Genomic DNA, 18527 nt, shown 5'->3' with positions numbered 1-18527 from the left:
CACAATGAAACGGTCCGGCTGATGAGTTTTGCTCTTTTGTGGTGGTTCACAGCTCTGAATTCTGTACAACCTACTGCTATCAAATTCCTGCCTGGCATCCCAGGAAAGGATGATGAGCAGAGCCCACTACATGCTGTGGAGAACAGAGCAAACAGGAGCAAGTGCAGTTAATCCCTGTGCTGTAAGCTCTGGAATTTGTTTCTCAGATTAATAAGGAATTTGAGGGTAAGTTCCACAGAGGTGAGAGCACAGTTTGGTTCATCATTAAGGTTTCCTTGGGGACAAGAGTCCCTGCTGAGGAATGGGAAAGGCACAAAGGTGATACTTAACGTGCTCTACTGTCAAGACCTAAACTCCCCCCTAAAATACATTGGGGTACAGCAGATGGCCCTTCTGCTTTGCAGCACTCCTCAGTGATTTACAGCACTTTCTGTACCTCACCACTTACTCTGTGCTCTTTGAACGAAGCACTGCAGCGTGAGACCTCGGAGCTAAACAAGATACCGCCAGGATACAGCGATACGACACTCCAGCCACGAACAGCCGGGTAAACTCAAATTAAACTGTTCATTTCTCTTCTCACAGCCTCCCGTCCACACACACACACACACACGCACACACCCCTCGCGCTCCCTCACAGCCGCGCTCCCACCCCCGCTCCACTAACGGTCGCCACAGCGGGGCTGCTGAGGGCGGCTCTCGCGATACTCGAGGCGGGGCGGTGGAGCCGAGTTTGAATGATGGCGGCGGGGCGGGCTGTGCGCTGAGGTAACCGGCGGGGCTGGGTTTTATGTGAGAGTTTTGCTGCTTTCCTGTTATTTTCCTTCTGGAGGAGGGTTTTTGTGAGCGATAGGACTGAGGGGGGTCCTGGGGGGCGTTTAGCAGCACTTGTTTACTCTCCTCGCTCAGACGCGGAGCCCCGCGGCCTCCAGGCCGTGATGCCGCCTTTGTGGCAGCGGCTCTTGGTTCTTCAGCCGCCGCAGGGCTGCTGAGCGCTGCTGTGCTGTTAACGCCTGAACACTTTAATTAAACCTCATGGAGAACCTGGAGAAACAATCTATTCCCTACACCAGCACTTCCTGAGCCAGCAGTGTGCCCTTGTAGCCAAAAAAGCCAATGGCATACTGGGGTGTATTAAAAAGAGGGTGTCCAGCAGGTCAAAGGAGGTGATCCTCCCCCTCTACTCTGCCCTGGTGAGGCCTCATCTGGAATATTGTGTCCAGTTCTGGGCTCCCCAGTACAAAAAAGACAGGGATCTCTTGGAAAGAGTCCAGCAGAGGGTTACTAAGATGGTGAAGGGCCTGGGGCATCTCCACTATGAGGAGAGACTTTGGGAACTGGGTCTGTTTAGCCTTGAGAAAAGAAGACTGAGAGTGGACTTGATCCAGGTTTATAAATACCTGAGGTGTGGGAGCCATAGTGGTGAGCCTGGTCTCTTTTCAGTAGTGCGTGGGGATAGGACTAGGGGTAATGGGATGAAAGTACAGCATAGGAAGTTCCATATGAATGTGCAGAAGAACTTCTTTACAGTGAGGGTGACGGAGCACTGGAACAGGCTGCACAGGGAGGTGGTGGAGTCTCCTTCTCTGAAGATATTTAAGACCCGCCTGGACGCCGACCTGTGTGACATGGTGTAGGGAGCCTGCTTTGGCAGGGGGGTTGGACTCGATGATCTCTAGAGGTCCCTTCCAACCCCTACAATTCTGTGATTCTGTGATTCCTGGTCCGATTGAGTGCATCCAAAATAGACGGTAAAAAGCTGGTGTTCCCCGTTATCCTGAAGACATTCTTCTGCTGAAGAAGTTTGTGAATAGGGAACCGATTTTAATTCTTTTTAAGCATCTGTTAGAATGTTTAATTTCATAACGCTCTGCTGGTGTTATCCAGTATCTAACCTATTGACAGCCAAAAGATCTTGTCTTTGAAACTGTGGGAAATAGCAGAGAGACTGAAGAAGAACTGGATGGTTTCGAGGCAAATTCACAAGTTAAATTAAACTTAAAAATGCCGTTGGTGCTGGGAGGAGGCGGCCCTGGGTGCAGCCCTGCTTCCAACTTGGGAACGATTGCAGTGTGTCTTTCCTTTGGCAGCAGTGCCTGATGTAGCTGCTCCTGTGCTGTCTGACAGCTGCCTTAACAGAGGGTAGAGTGAGATCGGCCTTTCTGTGGGGTTTTAGCAGCTGATCTCATTTCCACAAGGCAGCCACAGTCGTAGAGCTCATAAGACAAGGATTGCTGTGAAGGTAACAGCCATTTGTGCTTTATATGCACTGCACAGCTGTGTTTGTTGTTGTTTTTTTTTTTTTTTTCCAGGGCATAAATGTTAAGCAAAGCTTGAATGAACTTCTGAAGGTGAGTTAAAAATATTACTGAAATTTAATGCAATCCAGGAGCAGTTAAATTATTTTACCTGTAATTGTCACGTGTTTCTTTTGGAGCAAATAAGTTACTTTATTATTTTTAATTTCTGTTTATTAAGTAAGAATTAATTAATGCCCTTTGGTGCAAGTGCCTGCAAGGAGTTTTGTCTAGTTTTCCTTACGCTGCCTTCATGTCTTTAACAAGAATTGTGTAAAGATTAAATTCTATGCAATGTATGTGGCCCTGTAGTTCTATAGTGTTATACAGTGTTCTATAGAATGCTGTCGTGTTATAGGTTCTTCTTAAATATACATATCTGGCAAATCTATATCTTTTAAGATTTATTTCAGGTTAGGGGTGTAGAACTGCTAATTCAAGTACTGCAGTAAGTAGACATGAAAAATTAGTTTCCAAGTTTAACAGAAAGAAGAAATGAGGGAAAATGAGTGCTCTCTGATTTCCATCTTGGCCCTGTGAAATGAACTCACAGGGTTCTGGTGCAGTGGATTTCTGTCTGTTAAAGTAATATCTTTATAAAGGAAGCTGAGGAAGTCGAGTGGGATTATTTTTTGGTACACAAAAGCTTGTGGAAAATGAAGACGTTACACTGTAAGCTTAACTATGATCTTAACTGTATTCACCAGTAAAATTTGCAGTGCATTAAGAGCAGCATCTTGTGCATTGAGTGTCCTTGTGGCTGTCAGCCTGTAAGAATGAAGGACAGTAAAATCTTGAAGAGTGAATTTGATTATTTTTTTTAAGTGGTGTAAAAATTGGGAACGTTGGCTCTGCAGAATCAGCCGTAGTTGCTGTATTTGTTGTTACTGTGTGCTTTCTGAGCAAATACTGGCTTACATGGCTCAGGAGCTCAAGTTACTTAGAGATCTCTGCTCTAATGGGATTGTTTTGTACTGCATGGATTTAGTAGGCTTAAGAGTCAGCAGTCGTGCAAGCAATTGGTACAAGTTTGAGTTGAACTTCGTTATTTTAGTATTTTGCTTGGAATCATTTTTTTTCTTCCTGAAAAATCATCCCTTGTGTCATATGTTTGGAGATGAAGATAGAAATCAATGAGTTTTCTAAGACTTGCGTTACTGTGTACACAAGTAATGTTATGGTTCATATGGTTTTATTTATGGTAATGTGGAAGACATCAGTCACGTGCATAATTGTTTTTGGCCTTCTCTGTTGAGATAGCTCTGTGCTGGGTATCTCTGATTCTGCTGAAGTCCCTGCGATGTCAGGAACTGACCCAGGGTATGCAGGAGTTGCTGCACCATATGCTATTCCTGCTCTGCAGTCATCACCAAGTAGACAAAGTGACCATTTTATTATTAGTGGGATTGCTTATTAGGGAGCTAACCACCTTTTGTCTTGTGTTGATGCAGCCTGTACCTCTGTACCATAATAAGGCACAGAAATACAGTAACTTTGCTCAGTTGTACTGCTTTCACAGGTTGGCTATGATTGTAACCATTTTTTCTTTCCAAATTGAGGCAATAAAAGGAAGAAAAAAATGGAGACAGAGACCATTCTAAATCTTAGACAACAACTGAAAGAAGCAGAGAACGAGCGAAGAAAGGCTGCACAATATGGCTTACACTTACTGGAGTCTCAGAATGAAATTCAAAATCAGTTGGATCAAATACGTCGTGAATTAACAGAGAAGACTGAGGTGAGGCTCTAAACTTGAAGTAAAAGATTAAGAAGTTACTTCTGTTTTCTGAAAGTCACAAGTGTTTTAAATACCTTCTAGATTTTCCAGATGGATTTTCATTGAACTTCTTATTTTAAATATTGAGAGGACTTTTGATCGATGTTTTGAGATAATGAGCACAACTTTATCTAGCTGGACATAGTTTCAGAGCGCATTCTGCATCAAATGCTCAGTACCATGTAGGATTAATTACCTCTTATGTACATGAATAGTAGTTGCTGAAGTGAGCATGTGTTGGGTCTGTTGAACACTTGATTTATGTTTTGCTTGCTTTGCAACCTTTATGCTGCTTAAAGCTGTAAAGAAGGTTTTTGACTGGCGAGGTGGTAAAATTGGTTTCATTTGCTTTACACACTCCAAATTTTCTAAATACCAAAGGACTCTGAATTTTAGTACATTTCTTTACAGCCTAGAAGTAGGCGAGTATCTTCTAGATAATTGTGAAAGAAAACTGAAGTGTTAAGGAGTCTTTTCTACTATGTTAAATGGTTTAACTTTGATTTGTTTATTCTCAAATAATATTCAAATGTTCTGTTTCTCTTTATCTGCTCCTAGCTCTGCACTGCTGTCCCTTCCCTTGTGCTAAAGCTAAAATGTGTATTTTTCTCCTGGCCAGCTGTCGTGTTGTAGCACCCTGCTGTTGTGGATGAGCACTAATAACTTATTTTGATTGGTTTGCCATTAGCAGGCTTAGGGCAAGGGAGGCAGTTGGAAATCACAAGTGATAAGAAGGCATGACAGGATGATCCTTCTGTGCAGGCAGCCTGGTGTGGTATTGCTCTGTGAAGCTGCACCCGTGGGTTGCATTCTACCACTATAGGCTTGAGCAAATCTGAGCTAGGCTTGTGTGAACTAGATCAACAAGGAACTTAAGTTTCAAGGTCCAGGAGAGGGAATTGTGTGCTTTTGTATTGCACAAAACTTCAGCGGAAGGTTGAATGAATTACAGGCTTTTAGTAGCCAGGGTCTTGGTGTTGAACCTTTATTCAGTGAATTGTTCTCCATGAATGTTTTGTTTAGACTTATTACTGTGTTATTTCTTTTAGATATTTGAACAAGAGAAATACTCTCTTCAGAGAGAAATCGAACTTAAGAATAGGATGTTGGAAAGCCTGAGTTTTGAATGTGATGCCCTCAAGCAACAGCAAAATGTGCAACTTGATAAACAGAAAGAACAACTTGCCAGAGCTCATGGACAAGAAGTCAATGACCTTAAATGCAAGGTTTAGTATCTAATATACAAATAAAATGTTGCTAATAGCATTCCAAAAAGTATTGTTATACTCAGGAGTGTGTACTCGTCACCAGACATATTTAACGGCTGTATTGTGTAGTCATGCTTTAGTTGGCCATGAGTTCAGCAGTTCAATTTTGAACTGAGCTTATGCTTTATTTCCAGCTACTGTTACACAAGAGTTAAAATTATCATGATGGCTTTTATGCAAATTAGAACTTGAGTAAAAACTTCAGGAAAATAAGGCTGAAGCTGTTGATTGAAGAGCGGAGTAAACACATTCTGCAACTTGTCAAAAATGTTGTCACAGGACCAAACTATTGGCATTAAGATAAGAGCTCATTTAGCATTTAGTTTAAAAAGAAAAAAAAACACATCTACATTGAATTGCATCTGATTTTAAAGCTTATTTTTAAGAGCTGACCCTTAAGTTGTAGTTATAAGGCATTTCTACAGTTAGAATGTGAGCCAGAAGTATTGTGCTTTTGACTGTTTCATTATAAAATGAGTTTACTTAGTTGTCAAATGTCTTTAAGTTGGAGAACCTGAAGGCAGAACTGGATGAAACCCGGCTCTCTGAGAAACAATTGAGACACAAAGTGGACCATCAGAAGGAAATAATTGCTGCCAAAACAGAAGAGTTACACATGATGTCTGAACGTGTGCATGAAACCATGTCTTCAGAAATGCTCAATCTTCAGATGGAGCTCACAGAGCTGGAAAGTGTGAAGGTATGGGATTTAGCAATTGATGAACAGGAGTGTGAGCTACTTGATTTTCTCATTGAGTTTTTAAGTGCTGTGTACATTTTGCTATTTGGATTGGCCTTGTAGAAAGAAAATATCCACCAAAAAAGCTTAGTAACCTTAGGTATACTTTAATACAATTGCTTCAGTGCAATATTTTTGCATTAATAGTACTTATTAGCACCAAACCTGTTTGGCTCCTTGGCCTACTTTTCTTGAAACTGTTTAGGAAGTTATTTCATGCTTGATTTTTTTTTTTTTTATTTAGGCCAATGTTGAAGAAAAGCTGAATGAACTGCAGTACAGCAAAGAACAACTTGAACTCATAAATAGTAATTTACGTAATCAGCTGGAGCGTCTACAAGGAGAAAAAGAAGAGAGGGAAAAAGAAGTTGTTTCTTACTGTAATGCACTGGAGGTAATTATTCAAAAGTGCTGAATAATCCCTGAGTTCCACAAGTAGCTGGTGCTAGATTTTCATTGAAATAAGAGGAGCCCTGAGGGGACTTCTAACGGAGTTGGAAAAAGAGAGGATGTATAGGCTAAATTATGCTTAGTTAATCAATGTTACTTGTTAGCAAGTTATTTCTGTACTGATGTTCTGTATATACTGTATATTCTGTGTATACTGATGTCCTGTAGCCTGCATCATTGTTCTAGCTGATAAAGCTCCGAGCCTTTCTATCAAGGGTTTATTGAAGCTCTTGTCTTGAAGAGCAAGTGGAATACTAGGCCTTCTAGTGAAACAGCTTGCACAGTCTTTATGTCTAGAACTATATATACAACTAAATGCTGTGGTACAAGGTTGCTTGTATAAAATGAGAAGAAATTAACATATTAAAACTGCTCAAATTATTATGAATCTGATGTAGTGCATATTGAAGTAATGCTCTCTTTGCTCAAATCTAGAAAGCTCGTGAAGCTAATCAAGAGCTTCAGGTTCAGCTGGATCATGTGGTGCAGCAATCTTTGGATCCTACAAGCAAAGGCAATTCTCTCTTTGCTGAGGTAAAGTTATGCCATGGGTATCTGCGAATATTCAGAGGATGGAAGATGTACTTCATTGTAAGAATAGAAACTTGGTTTTGGTGCAACAACTGATTACTTCTACCTGATCTGTCTGGCATGGGTATCTGTTCTTCAAATAATTCTTCAATATTGAATTGTTTAGGAATGCCTGTAGAAAAGAAGTTTTATGCATTTTCTAAGGTAGGGGAGCAAAGTCATTAAAGGTGACTGGTTGTCAAGATGAAAGATGGCAGTCTGCAGCTCTTGGCTCTGAAGAGTTTTACTCAGCTGGTAATCTTTCTTTAATGCAGAAGATAAATGTCAAAAAACCTAAATACTGTTTTTTAAAGGTGTTGAAAAATGGCTGCATGTTAGAGTGTGTGGTAGGGTTTGTGAACTAGCCTTTGAATAAGAGCTGGTATTGAATGCCAGCCTTTTGTGACCATGCTCAGTGAATGACTTGAGTTGATGCACTGTTCATATGTATTTTTAATTGCTTTTTCTGTTTTAAATGAACAAATCTATAGTAATGCTGATGCTTCTAAAATATTAGTTATTCCAATATCAAAAGCACAAAGAAATCTCTTTTATTTTACCCATGGGCTTCAGCTGCTTGCAGTGCTATCTATTCACTATTTGTCTCAAAAGTGATGCCAATAGCACCCTGCTGATGGGAAAGCAGTATTTTCAGAGCCAACATCAATTTCTAGGCACCTTCTCTTAAAAGTCAGAGTCCAAATGACAAAATGTTATCATTTACATAGTAATAATTGTGAAAAATGTTCTATAGGTGGAGGACCGTAGGGCAGAAATGGAACGACAGCTGATCAGTGTGAAAATAAAATATCAGTCACTACAAAAACAACATGCATTCACTAGAGAACAATTGCAAAGAATGAAGGTATGATTATCACTGTAATGCTCCAGGGTTTCCTTGGGGTCTGATAAGACAATGTAGGTTAAGAGGTCTAATTCTGTTTCAAGTGTGGTAACAGCAGGCTGGGTGGATGGGTGGGGAGGAGCAGGAGGTATGGCACTGCTATTCAACTCAAGTAGAGCACATCAGTCTTTTTCCAGTGCCACTATATTCTAGAATGCCAAGTTACACTGAAGGAGCTGTGCTTACTTTAGCTGTAGTTGTTTACTGGGTAAAGTATAACAGCTTCTGTCAGTCAAACTAGCTGTCAGTTTGTCTTGCCTGTTGCTTTGTTTTTTGTCCTTATAGTATGTCAGTAACTTATCTGTGTTTTAATTGAGGTTGTTAGGAGTAAACAGATTTAACTTCCTCCCGTGATTACACCTTCTTCCCCCTGAGCTGCTTTCTTGGATGTTGTCTTCCTGCTTTTCCCTCTACTCAATGCAAGCACAAGAGTTCTAAGTTTTTCTGATAACTGTTTCATTTAGACTGTTCTCTTAGGTTGGCAGCTTGTAAGTTAATAAATATTGTTGAGATAGTTAGCAGAAGCTGTTTTGCAGCATCCCATTTACCTTATCTTGTAAAACTGCCATCTGTTTTCATGTTGGCTTTCTAATCTCTCAGTACAAGTGGATTCTTTGAGTTTGATCATATGTCTTGTCTGAGAACAGTGCTGAAGCATAAGTGATGATCATGAGTAGCGCTGCATATATAGATGTGTAGCTTAATTTAAGTTGGAATTAAGTAAAGCAACCTAAACGACAATAAAAATTACTGATACAGCAGAAGCTTTTAATTGGAACTTTGCAGTGGCAACTAAAGATGAAGTAAATAAAATGTCTGAGAAAGATCACTAAAGTTACATAGAATCTCCCTTTCTCCTCCTGTGGTGTAGGAGACAACCATTCAACTAGTTATGAATGTTATATTCTGAAAGACTTCATCTGGGACTGAAATAAATTGGTGTCCCTGTTCTCTTAATGTTGGTATTTGTGATTTCAATAGCTCAAGCTGCCCTCTTAGCCTCATTAACAAGTGAACACTTAAGTGCAGTGGAAACATCAGGTTTCTACATCCTTCGGAGGAAATAGGTACAGTTTTAGTCAGTCAGCAGGGTTTAAAATGTTGTGTTCCTCTTTCCTGCTTGTACAGGTTACAAGGAGGAGATGATTGAATAGTTTTTAATTCCAATTTGAACACATAACCATTAATATCCTTTATTTTCTATTTGAAATACAGAAGATGGTGTAGGGTAAACATTCTTCTGCAGTTTTCTTGGCTATCCTGCAGTCTAACTTGCTTCGGTTGATCCTTTCTCTGGGACTTCTCCTGTGTGTCTTACAGTGTTGTTCTATCTACACTGATTTGTCTGGTGAGAATGCTACAGTTCTCATTAATTGCATGTGTACATCCCAGAATGTCCTTTTTCCAGTTGTTTGAATGCCCAATGTGCCATTTGTTGCTGACTGTGATATGGACCTTGTATTGTGTTGCTGTGATACTAAGTGTCAAGAAATTCTGCTGTAAATATTAGACTTGGATATGGTTTTCCTTTTGTAATGAAAAAGGATATTTCTTTGCTTGGAAGGGTGACATTTTGGGATGCGTGATACAGAATATAAACTTAAATTAACATCTGTTCCTCAGAGTTAGAAATGCAAAAAAAAAAAGAGGTATGTTTGTTTTTGTTTGTTTTTTCTTGACTTTTTGGGGTGTTGAAGTATCTTAAGTGAGAAGTTTTTCATAGATACGTTTAGCTCTCAAGGCTGGGCTGTAGTGGGGCTCTTCTTTACATGAAGTTTAAGTTTGCTGTGAAATGTCTTGTGTACATCTTTGGCAGCATATTTATAGACTCCTTAGTTGTTGAGGAGAAAGAGCACCTCAGGACTATGCTGAGTTCAGGAAGCCTTTATCTGTCTGGAAGATTGTTAGTATTTACGTTGTCTTAGGTTGACACTGTTTTATTGTCAGAGGTGCATTTAAGCATTCAGTGCTGTTCTGTATTCACAGCAGCACAGGGCTTGGATAGCCTAAGCTTTCAGGGAAAGAGGTTGATAATTTCTGTCACTTAACCCAGTGCTGGTTCTAAGGATTTAATACCCTTTTTTCCAGCTGCAAATGGCTACCTTGTTACAGATGAAAGGTTCTCAGGCAGAATTTGAGCAGCTGGAACGCTTACAGTCAATGTTGGAGCAAAAGAACGGTGAAATCGAAGATCTTCTTGTGAAAGTGAGGCAACTAGAAAAATTCAAGGTATGTGGGCTGTGATTAAGTGGAGTTACAATTGGGAGCTAATGCACAAGAGTAACTATGAAAAAAAACTGTTATGCGTAAACTTGATAGGTATTTATTTTTCTCTGTGCCATAAATAGGAAAGAAAAAGACTGTTTCAAATAGCTATCAACAGTACTTGTATCTGTTGACTGATACGAGGGTCTGAGATCTGTGGGACAGTTGTAAACCTGAGTAGTGTTTTCAAATAGCAAAAAAGAAGTGAGCCTAATGTACCATCATACTGATGAATGTTATTAAACACTGGCTACACCTGTAATGTCTTCAGTGTGATGTCAACTTCTCAGCTAAAAACTGTAAATGACTTTGGCTATTCAGTAACATAGTTTGTTCTTTACCTCTGAGTGTCTAGCTGTTGAAGCATAGAAATAAGGCAGATTTTTCAAGGGTAATCTAAACATTCTGTGTTTTGAAGTAAAAGAGGAAGATAATATTTTACAATTCTGTTTGGAAACCTTTTGGATTTGGGAGCTTGCTTCTTAATTTTTTTTTTCTTCCTCTCCTTATATTGTGAGAGAGAACTGCTAGTTTTAGCGCTGTTTGACAACAGCAAGTTCTTCTGAGTGTTCTTGTATGTTTAAATGCTTCTACAACAAGGCTTCAATAGAGAACTTGACCCAAGGACTGAGCTAATTTACTTCTGAAAGTTCACTAGTTAAAAGCTTGATTTTTTCATTTCATGAGACTTTATATGAGAATATGGAAGAATGTAGAGCGAGTACCAGCTCAAAAGGAGGAGAGTCTGAAGATGGTTACTACGCAGACTTGCTGCAAATGAAACTCGACAACTCAAAGTAAGTAAAATTGAGGTAGAAGCTTTAATTTCACTGGAAGATGCTTTTTTTGCGTTCCTACTGGTGAATTTTAAAGGTGAACTTTATTTGGAGCAGTTGAATGTGTAGTTGACTCTGTACTTGCTGTCTGAAAAATAATGTTTGAATGGCTGTATTTTCTTCCCACCCAGCAAGGAAACAGAAACCTTGAAAAATGAACTATCTTTGCAGAGGATGAAAGCTTTGTACGAGAGCCAAAGAGTTCTGGAAGTTGAAAGAAAACTCTTTACAAATGAGAGGCAGTTGCAAGCTTGTCAGAGTGAGAACATGAATTTGCGAGTTATGCTGGATGAATTAAAAATGAAATATGAACCTGAAGGTAAACAATTATTTTCCATGCAGAGAAAAAAAACCAGTTTTTTTCAACCATCCTGCCCAGTACTATTCTTAAGAAAAACAGTTTGTGTGGAAGTAAGACATTGCTCTTTAAATAATGGCTGTTAGGGATGTCATGTTAGACAAGTTAGCCACAAGTTATCTTTGTGTACATAAAGTACTCCTCTTATTTTTTTTTTCCCCCTTAGAGTTACTTAAAGTCACTAAAATTAAAAAGAAAAGGGAGAAGATTCCAGTGGATGCTACTTGTGAATATTTGGACAGCAAAAATGCTTCAGTGAATGAGGCTCCTCTCACTCATCTTCCAAGTAAGGAAGAAGCTAAGACAACTTCAAGCAACTTAGAGCAAATTGATTCTTCGTCCAAAAAACAAACGCTTGAAGCATCACTGATCAATGTAGGCCTTCAGTCAACGGACAAGGTAGTTGAACCTGAAAGGAAGAGAGTTAAAACTAAAGATGACAGTCTTGACAACTGCAGAAGCGGAAGTAATTTTTTGACTTCAAGTGCCCCCAGGTCAGTGTCAACTTCTGTATATGGTCAAGGCAATCAGCACAGACCTGCACCTCTTTTCTTTCGCTGCATGAACTATGCTATCCACTTGTTTATCTGTTTCCTCAGTATTGCATGCCGTGTAATTCCTAAGCTCCAGCTGCCTACCTTCAACCTCTCAAAACTTTTTAGAAAGACTAAAATGGTGGCTTATGAAAAAGACTCTTGAAACTGTAACTGTTCTTGAAATGGTGTTAAGGTTAAAGGTGTGTATGTACTGTTACAACTCGGTTGTTTTGCTTTTCTTTCGAAAGTCAGACTGTTTTGTCATGTAACTGCATTGCATCTTAAGGTCTAAAAAAAACCAGCCCCAATCTGTAGGCATCATGCTTTAGTTTCATACCTTATTCTAGCCATCCTCAATTTCAGATTGAGGCTAAAGCCTAAAAAAAAGAGTAAAAAAAATAAAGAGTAGTAAACTTAACAGGACTTGCAGTATACAAGATTATATATTAATTGTGCTATGAATTCATATTAGCAGGCCACTGACTTTGCTAACCTGGATGCATGATAACTTGAAATGTAACTGTTAAAACTAAGATTAATCTTATTTCATAAGTGGAGAGTGACTTAAGGCAGTCCTTGTGCATGTTTGTTCCAGAACAGCCTGAAGCGTGCTTTGAAACAAGACTGAAGAAAGCTTAAAGATTGTTGAGGGCAGTAGGGTAGGGCTGTATCTTTGGTTGAGGGGAAAATGTTAGTGTGAATAATATTTCGGGTCCTAACAACAAATACCTTTCAGATCTGTTTGTGCAGTCTAGAATGTCAGCAGCTTCCAAGATGAATGAACGAGCCTGAATTCTGTACAGTTGATCCAAAACAGCATTTATATGTAGTTGATTATTTTGCCTCAGATCAATTGTTCGTGGCTGCGTTGGATGTAACTAAGAGGTTTAAAGGAGCTGCACAGTGTAGTCCCCCAAAGCAGGCTGCAAAAACTGCAAGGGAATGAGAAGTTGAGTCAGCTACATCAGCGTATGCAGGGACCCTTCCTGAGGAGGAAAGAGCAGAGAGGTCAGACATGGGTGGCAAATACTGAGAGGAGGGATTTATGGTGTTCTGTGTGCATGAAGGAACAGTTGTGTAAACTGGGTATGGAAATGTAACTTTAATATTGTTCTGAAGATGGTGATAAAATACTGCAGGCAGTAAATTGTTGGAAAAATGTTATGTGAATGGAGGAGGTCGGCCTCTTCTGAGCTGGAGGGGGGCTGAGGAAAGGAAAATGTTTTATGGCACTGATGTTTTGGGAGCATAGGAAAAGTGAAAGAAGATGAAGACAAAGGTTTTAATTGTGCACACATAAGAAATAAAATGTAACAGGGGAGTGGGAAAAACGTTTTTCCTACGCTCCATAAATCCACCTCCACATCTGGTTTTGAAATGATAGTAGAGTGAGTAAAGGGTAAATCAAGAAGGAAGATTCTGGTCATGTTTGACATCATATTGATGAAGTATTTGATCCCCACCTAATGAGCTTGTAAGTTACCACTGAGGAACCCTTAAATCCTAACTTTTTATGATATATTAAGTAGGAAATCTAGATTAAAATCTGAGTGTTTGGGAGTCTAGTTTTCTAAAGGATCTTTAGGCTTATGTGATGCACGTGAGTAAAACTCTTCATGGGGTCCTTGCTAAATGGATGGGGGCAAAATGTGTGCGCAAATTGAGTATGAATGTGGACCTAAAAATTGAGAGTTTGGGGGAAAGGAAAAAGTGTAATTGGCACTTGCATATTGTGGTGTTTGTAGAGATGAGCCATATTAAGTATGGATGGGTTGGTTGCAAACTTCATTCCTAGGAAAAGGTGTTGGGAAGGTGTTGTAATCCTGGTTTAGGAGTAACAAGTAGCTGGATGCTCAGAATGTACAGCCACTGGGAGTAAATTTCCTTGCTTGCTAACCACAGTTCCAGCCTGCTGTAGCGTGAGCTACATATCTTCTCTGATGTTACTCTGTGGGCAGCAAGAGAACAACAGTTGTTTTCATGGGCTGCAGGGGAATCTCTGCTCTGGTGCTTGGAGCATCTCCTGCCCCTTCTTCCTTACTGACCCTGGTGTCTGCAGTGTTGTTTAAGTTTTTTTCAACTCTTCTCCCCTGCAGTTGCTGTGCAGTGATGTTTTGGGGTTTTTTTTATCCTTCATGTTATTTACAGAGATGCCACCAGTGCTGCCAGTGGGCTCAGCTTTGGCAGCAGGCCTGTTCTGGAGCTGGCTCTATTGTAATGTGGGCTGGTCCCTGGCTTTCTCCTTGAGGTTGCTCCTGCAGCCCCTCCCCTTCCCTCACCATCACCTTGCCACACAAATGCAGTGCACAGGTTTAGCTGTTCTCTCAGATTCCTTGTGGTTAGCTTGCTTTTCACTTGAATTAGTATTGCTGTGTTGTGGCCACTCAGCATTGTAATGGCAACAATAGCAAGGTACAGTTAGAGGTCAAGGAACAGAAAGTGAGTAGCTTCTTAGCAGAGCAGTTCCATCAAGGGAAGGCAGTGAAGTTACTGGAATCTCTTCCTTGTCAACTACTGATTCATGAAATGCTTCTTTAGTGGGAACTGTCTGTCCCACTATAGTGCTTTGTGAAATAAGATGCCATGCTGTAGTACTTAAACCTTCAATATAAACTTCAGTCAGTGCAAACGCTTCACCTGTGACTTAGTTGTGAAACTTGCAGCTAAACTGCTGCGGTATCAGGCAGGCTTTAGAATGTGATTTGAGCTTTCTTGAGGGAAGTGTGGAGGGAGGAGCACTGAATCCTAGTCCACAACAAGAATTGGACTGTATGGTAGAACTGAAAAATAGGAGATGACTCATGATGTTCCTGAGAAGCTGCTAGACCGAATTCCCAATGAATTTGGTGACTTGAGCAGTCAGCAGAACAGCCCTAATGAAAAGTACAGGTGAGTGTATGCTGAGTAGTATTACTTCTTATCAGCTCATTGCATGGTAATGAGCAGTTTTGTTTGGGTCTTCAGGAAAACTGAGAATAAATAGTAGCTTTGAACTGACTTCAGCTGTTCCATAGGTTACACAGAGCATGAGCTTTCTCTAAAACTTTCAGGTTGAAAATCTGAATCTCATTCCAGATATCCTGATATAGTAAGAATTTGATTAAGAGAATGCCAAGTCTCTACTTCAATAGGTTACATAATATTGAATGGTTGTTCTTAAACCTCTTTTCATTTGCTTTTCATCATAGCAAGTGTGTTTCAAGGTTGTTTTAAATGTCTTTATAATATTTACCATGGGAACACAAAGTATCTGTGCAGGAGTAATGTCATGGCATTAAGATGACAATATTGCTTCTCAGAGTTCTTTGCATTGAAGACAATATCCCTTGAAGTCTGAGTTAATGCAGTTCCTATAATTACTTTTCACCTGTGGTGGAGAAAAAAACTCTTGTCTGTAACAGTGGGTGGGTTTCTGTGATGAATACATAAATACATAACTTCATGCCCTGTTTGTTCTGTGACTGAAGTATGTTCTTAAATGTATCTTCAGTGTAGACTTAAATTGAGGTATTTAATGCTTCTGAAGTCACCAAAGTGGCTGGTCACAAAGTATCTGTTTCTGATTACAGATGCTAATGTAGCACAGACTGAAATGCAGATTAAACACTAACAAAGAGATAATTACTAAGAGTATGTTTTCTCCTTACTCCTTCTCTGAATTGGTGGTTCTTGTGGTGACCTTGCACTTGGCTACTTGCGAGTTGCAGCACATCTATAAGGGAGTGCAGCTGGTGGAAAGCTGATTATGGACGAAAGATGGTTACCCATCAGCATTACAGGTGTGGGCTTCTTATAAAGCAAGTGCCAGAGCAAACACAGCTGACTTAGGGGATATGCACAACAAACCATGCTTACTTTCTCATGTATTGAGACAGTCCTTATAACATGCAGGGATGAGACAACATTAGATTTGTGTTGACATGTAACATGATGTTTAATTTTTGACGACCCGTAACTTGTTTTGCTTTTGAAACAGTAATAGTCAATTGTTTGTGGGAGATTGAGAAAATACTGCTGTAAATTAGTTTTAATGACATTTGTGTGTTTAGTAATTAAAGCATCAAATAGTTCTGAGGTCTAAATGCTTTTTAACTTTTAAACAGCTCTGTGGCAATTGCTGTTGTGTTCCCAGCTGTATTCATAACAGCATTAAAACAAATCACTGGACAAATGACGTAATGTTGAGCCTGAAGATAAACTTCCCACTTCATGTTTTCAGATCTTCAGGAACTAAGATAAAGTGGCAGTAATACAGAGCTGGGTTGGAAACCAGGATATTGCTTGTTGTAGATTCTTTGTTTTGTAATGTTAGTACAAAAGCTCAACTTTATGATGTTGCTGGGACTTGATTTCACGTGGAGATCCGTTTTCATGTGATGTGATTTCCTTTGCCTACGTGGCACAGTTAGCGTGTTTTTCTTCTTAAAGGCTGATGTCAGTCACTCACCACTTTCAGTGAGCTTTATTTGCCAGATACTGCAGCAGATAAGAGGCAAAAAAACACCATAAAGGCAATATTGAAGTTACCGAATGTGAGGAGGAATTATACAAACACTGCTTGCTCTGAATTTGCATGTGGATGCTCTCTATGCTGGTTGGCTTGCTCATTTTTGCTTGAATCTTTTATTTTAGCTGTTATTTATTAAGTGAATGTGTATTTAGAATGGTTGCTTTGCCTATAGGTTAACAACTGAATCCAGATTTGAAGCTACAGAAACTGAAGATAAGAAGGAAAATGTAATCACAACCAAGAAGAAAAGACAAAAGGAAAAATATGCTACATTGTATGTGTCTTCTAAGCCAACCCCTGAAACACAGTGTGCTCAGCAATAGAACTTTCTGGGAGGAACCTGAATTACTTGGAGTCCTGTTGCAGCAGGAAATACTTCTTGCACATAAATACGCAGGTTCCTGACTTGGATGGTGACCTGCCTTGTTGAATGAACAGTCGAACTGCATTAATGGGATGTGCACGTTTGATGACTTCACTTCCCAGAGGAGCCTGCTAAGTACCCCAGCGGTGTGACCTGAGGGGTTGCCTGGTGCTAAGACTCTCAGCACTTGTTAGTTCTTGTTTGTCTGAATCAGTGCTATTCTGAAAGACAAGCACTTGCTATGGAAGCTGCCTACTGTGAGGGTTAACCCCGAGCAATCCATGGTAGACAGAAGAAAGCAAAGCTGTCTGTAATTACTCCTTTGTAATTGGAGTAAATGTAATTTCTTCCATTTCCTGGATTGAGATTTCTTAATGTTTCCCCCCTGGTATTTAACTGCACCTTCACAGTGAGGTCAGTCTGACAGCTGAGTGTGTGGAACTCTTGAATGTGTGGCACTCTTCATGCATTTGGTGGGACAGTATTATTTTGTAACTTTATCCTTACTAATAATTAAAATAAACTTTTGCCTTTTTATTCCTTCCTAAAGTTGTTGCAATGGAGACAAAATATTTTCTGCTATTTCTTTGAGAGGTATTTGATAGCATTTTGTTGAAGAGATGCAACTTAATAAAAGCTGATAAATTGTGTTGTATGTGCTGTGTGTCATTCTTAGGAAATGAACTGTAACGTTCAGTCTTGTCTATGATGACTGTAATCTGAGAATCTTAATTCGTGGTAATTTGATTCCAGCAGGTGAGCAGATACCCACGGCAGAGTTCTTTCTTTTTCATGTTGACTGCAGATACTAACGCTACGTGGAGGAAATTGGGCTTCTCACAGTACAAGAAGAAATCGTTTCTTTCCACATATGGTGAAAGGACTCATTTTGTTTGCTGTTACTATACACTGAGATGCTGTTAACATAAAATAAGCAAATTTGGTAATTTCAATTAGAGGAAACCTTAAGTAGATGGTGCATGTGTGTGCTTTAAGTGGGTATATTGCCCTGTGGATTGATGTCAGGGCTGTTACCTTCACATTGAACTATGGGGCATGTGATAATTGAGTCAATCAACTGAAACTTGTTAGTGTCATTAGCAAAACCATGACGTTGTTTCAACAAGTGTCTCAAATTGCTTAGGATCATCTAGTTACCCCCAGTGCATCTTGCTTTACTTGCACTGCTGTAGTTTGAGCAAGCAGTTATCTCGCATAGGAAATGCATGCTTACCAATCTCTTGAATTAAAACTAACAGGTGGGAGATATCTGCAATTTAGAGTTCTGTTACTATAACACACTTAGGGTACTTTCTTTTAAGTTCATTAAAATACTTCGTTTATTTTTGTTTTTCCTGTTTTTTTTTGTACCAGTTGCAGGATCCATATCTCTAAGACAGAACATTCAAGGGAGCAGAAGGGGATTTGTAGTGGGACCCTGTTTTGGAGGTGAAAATCCTGTATATCATTTATTTTCAGAATATAGTAGTGTCCTGTTTGTGCCACTTTAGGTGATGAGGGCTTGATAATGGAACACAGCCTGATCCTCAAATGATGGGTGCTTCAAAATAGTTAAAGGAGGACTAACAAGACCTACAAGATGCAGCGTGTTTGTAAATGGCTGCTAAGAAATACCATTTTTCCTCAGGAGTT

General features: G+C 39.7%; 1 protein-coding gene across 4 annotated transcripts; it reads left to right on the top strand.

The window, feature by feature from the left end:
- The first annotated feature begins 723 nt into the window (after positions 1 to 723).
- Positions 724 to 17529, top strand: SPDL1 (spindle apparatus coiled-coil protein 1). 4 transcript variants are annotated; one of them, XM_015875948.2, is made up of 13 exons: positions 724 to 768; positions 2313 to 2351; positions 3857 to 4035; positions 5124 to 5300; positions 5848 to 6042; positions 6326 to 6475; positions 6967 to 7065; positions 7856 to 7966; positions 10094 to 10234; positions 10958 to 11067; positions 11238 to 11425; positions 11631 to 11958; positions 16683 to 17529. In XM_015875948.2, exons 3-13 carry the CDS (start codon positions 3877 to 3879, stop codon positions 16831 to 16833), a joined length of 1809 nt encoding a protein of 602 aa, XP_015731434.2. In that variant the 5' UTR covers positions 724 to 768; positions 2313 to 2351; positions 3857 to 3876; the 3' UTR covers positions 16834 to 17529. The 4 variants fall into 4 exon arrangements, with proteins under 4 accessions (XP_015731434.2, XP_085374911.1, XP_032303423.2 ...); XM_085518785.1 differs by lacking the exon at positions 2313 to 2351; XM_032447532.2 differs by lacking the exon at positions 16683 to 17529 and having other exon boundaries at positions 11631 to 12392.
- The last annotated feature ends 998 nt before the right edge of the window (positions 17530 to 18527 follow it).

This window comes from Coturnix japonica, chromosome 18 (genome assembly GCF_054131305.1).
Source record: "Coturnix japonica strain WE chromosome 18, WE-NBRP24, whole genome shotgun sequence".
Taxonomy (NCBI): domain Eukaryota; kingdom Metazoa; phylum Chordata; class Aves; order Galliformes; family Phasianidae; genus Coturnix; species Coturnix japonica.
The sequence above is the reverse complement of the archived record's forward strand: the minus strand, read 5'-3'. Positions and strand labels throughout refer to the sequence as shown.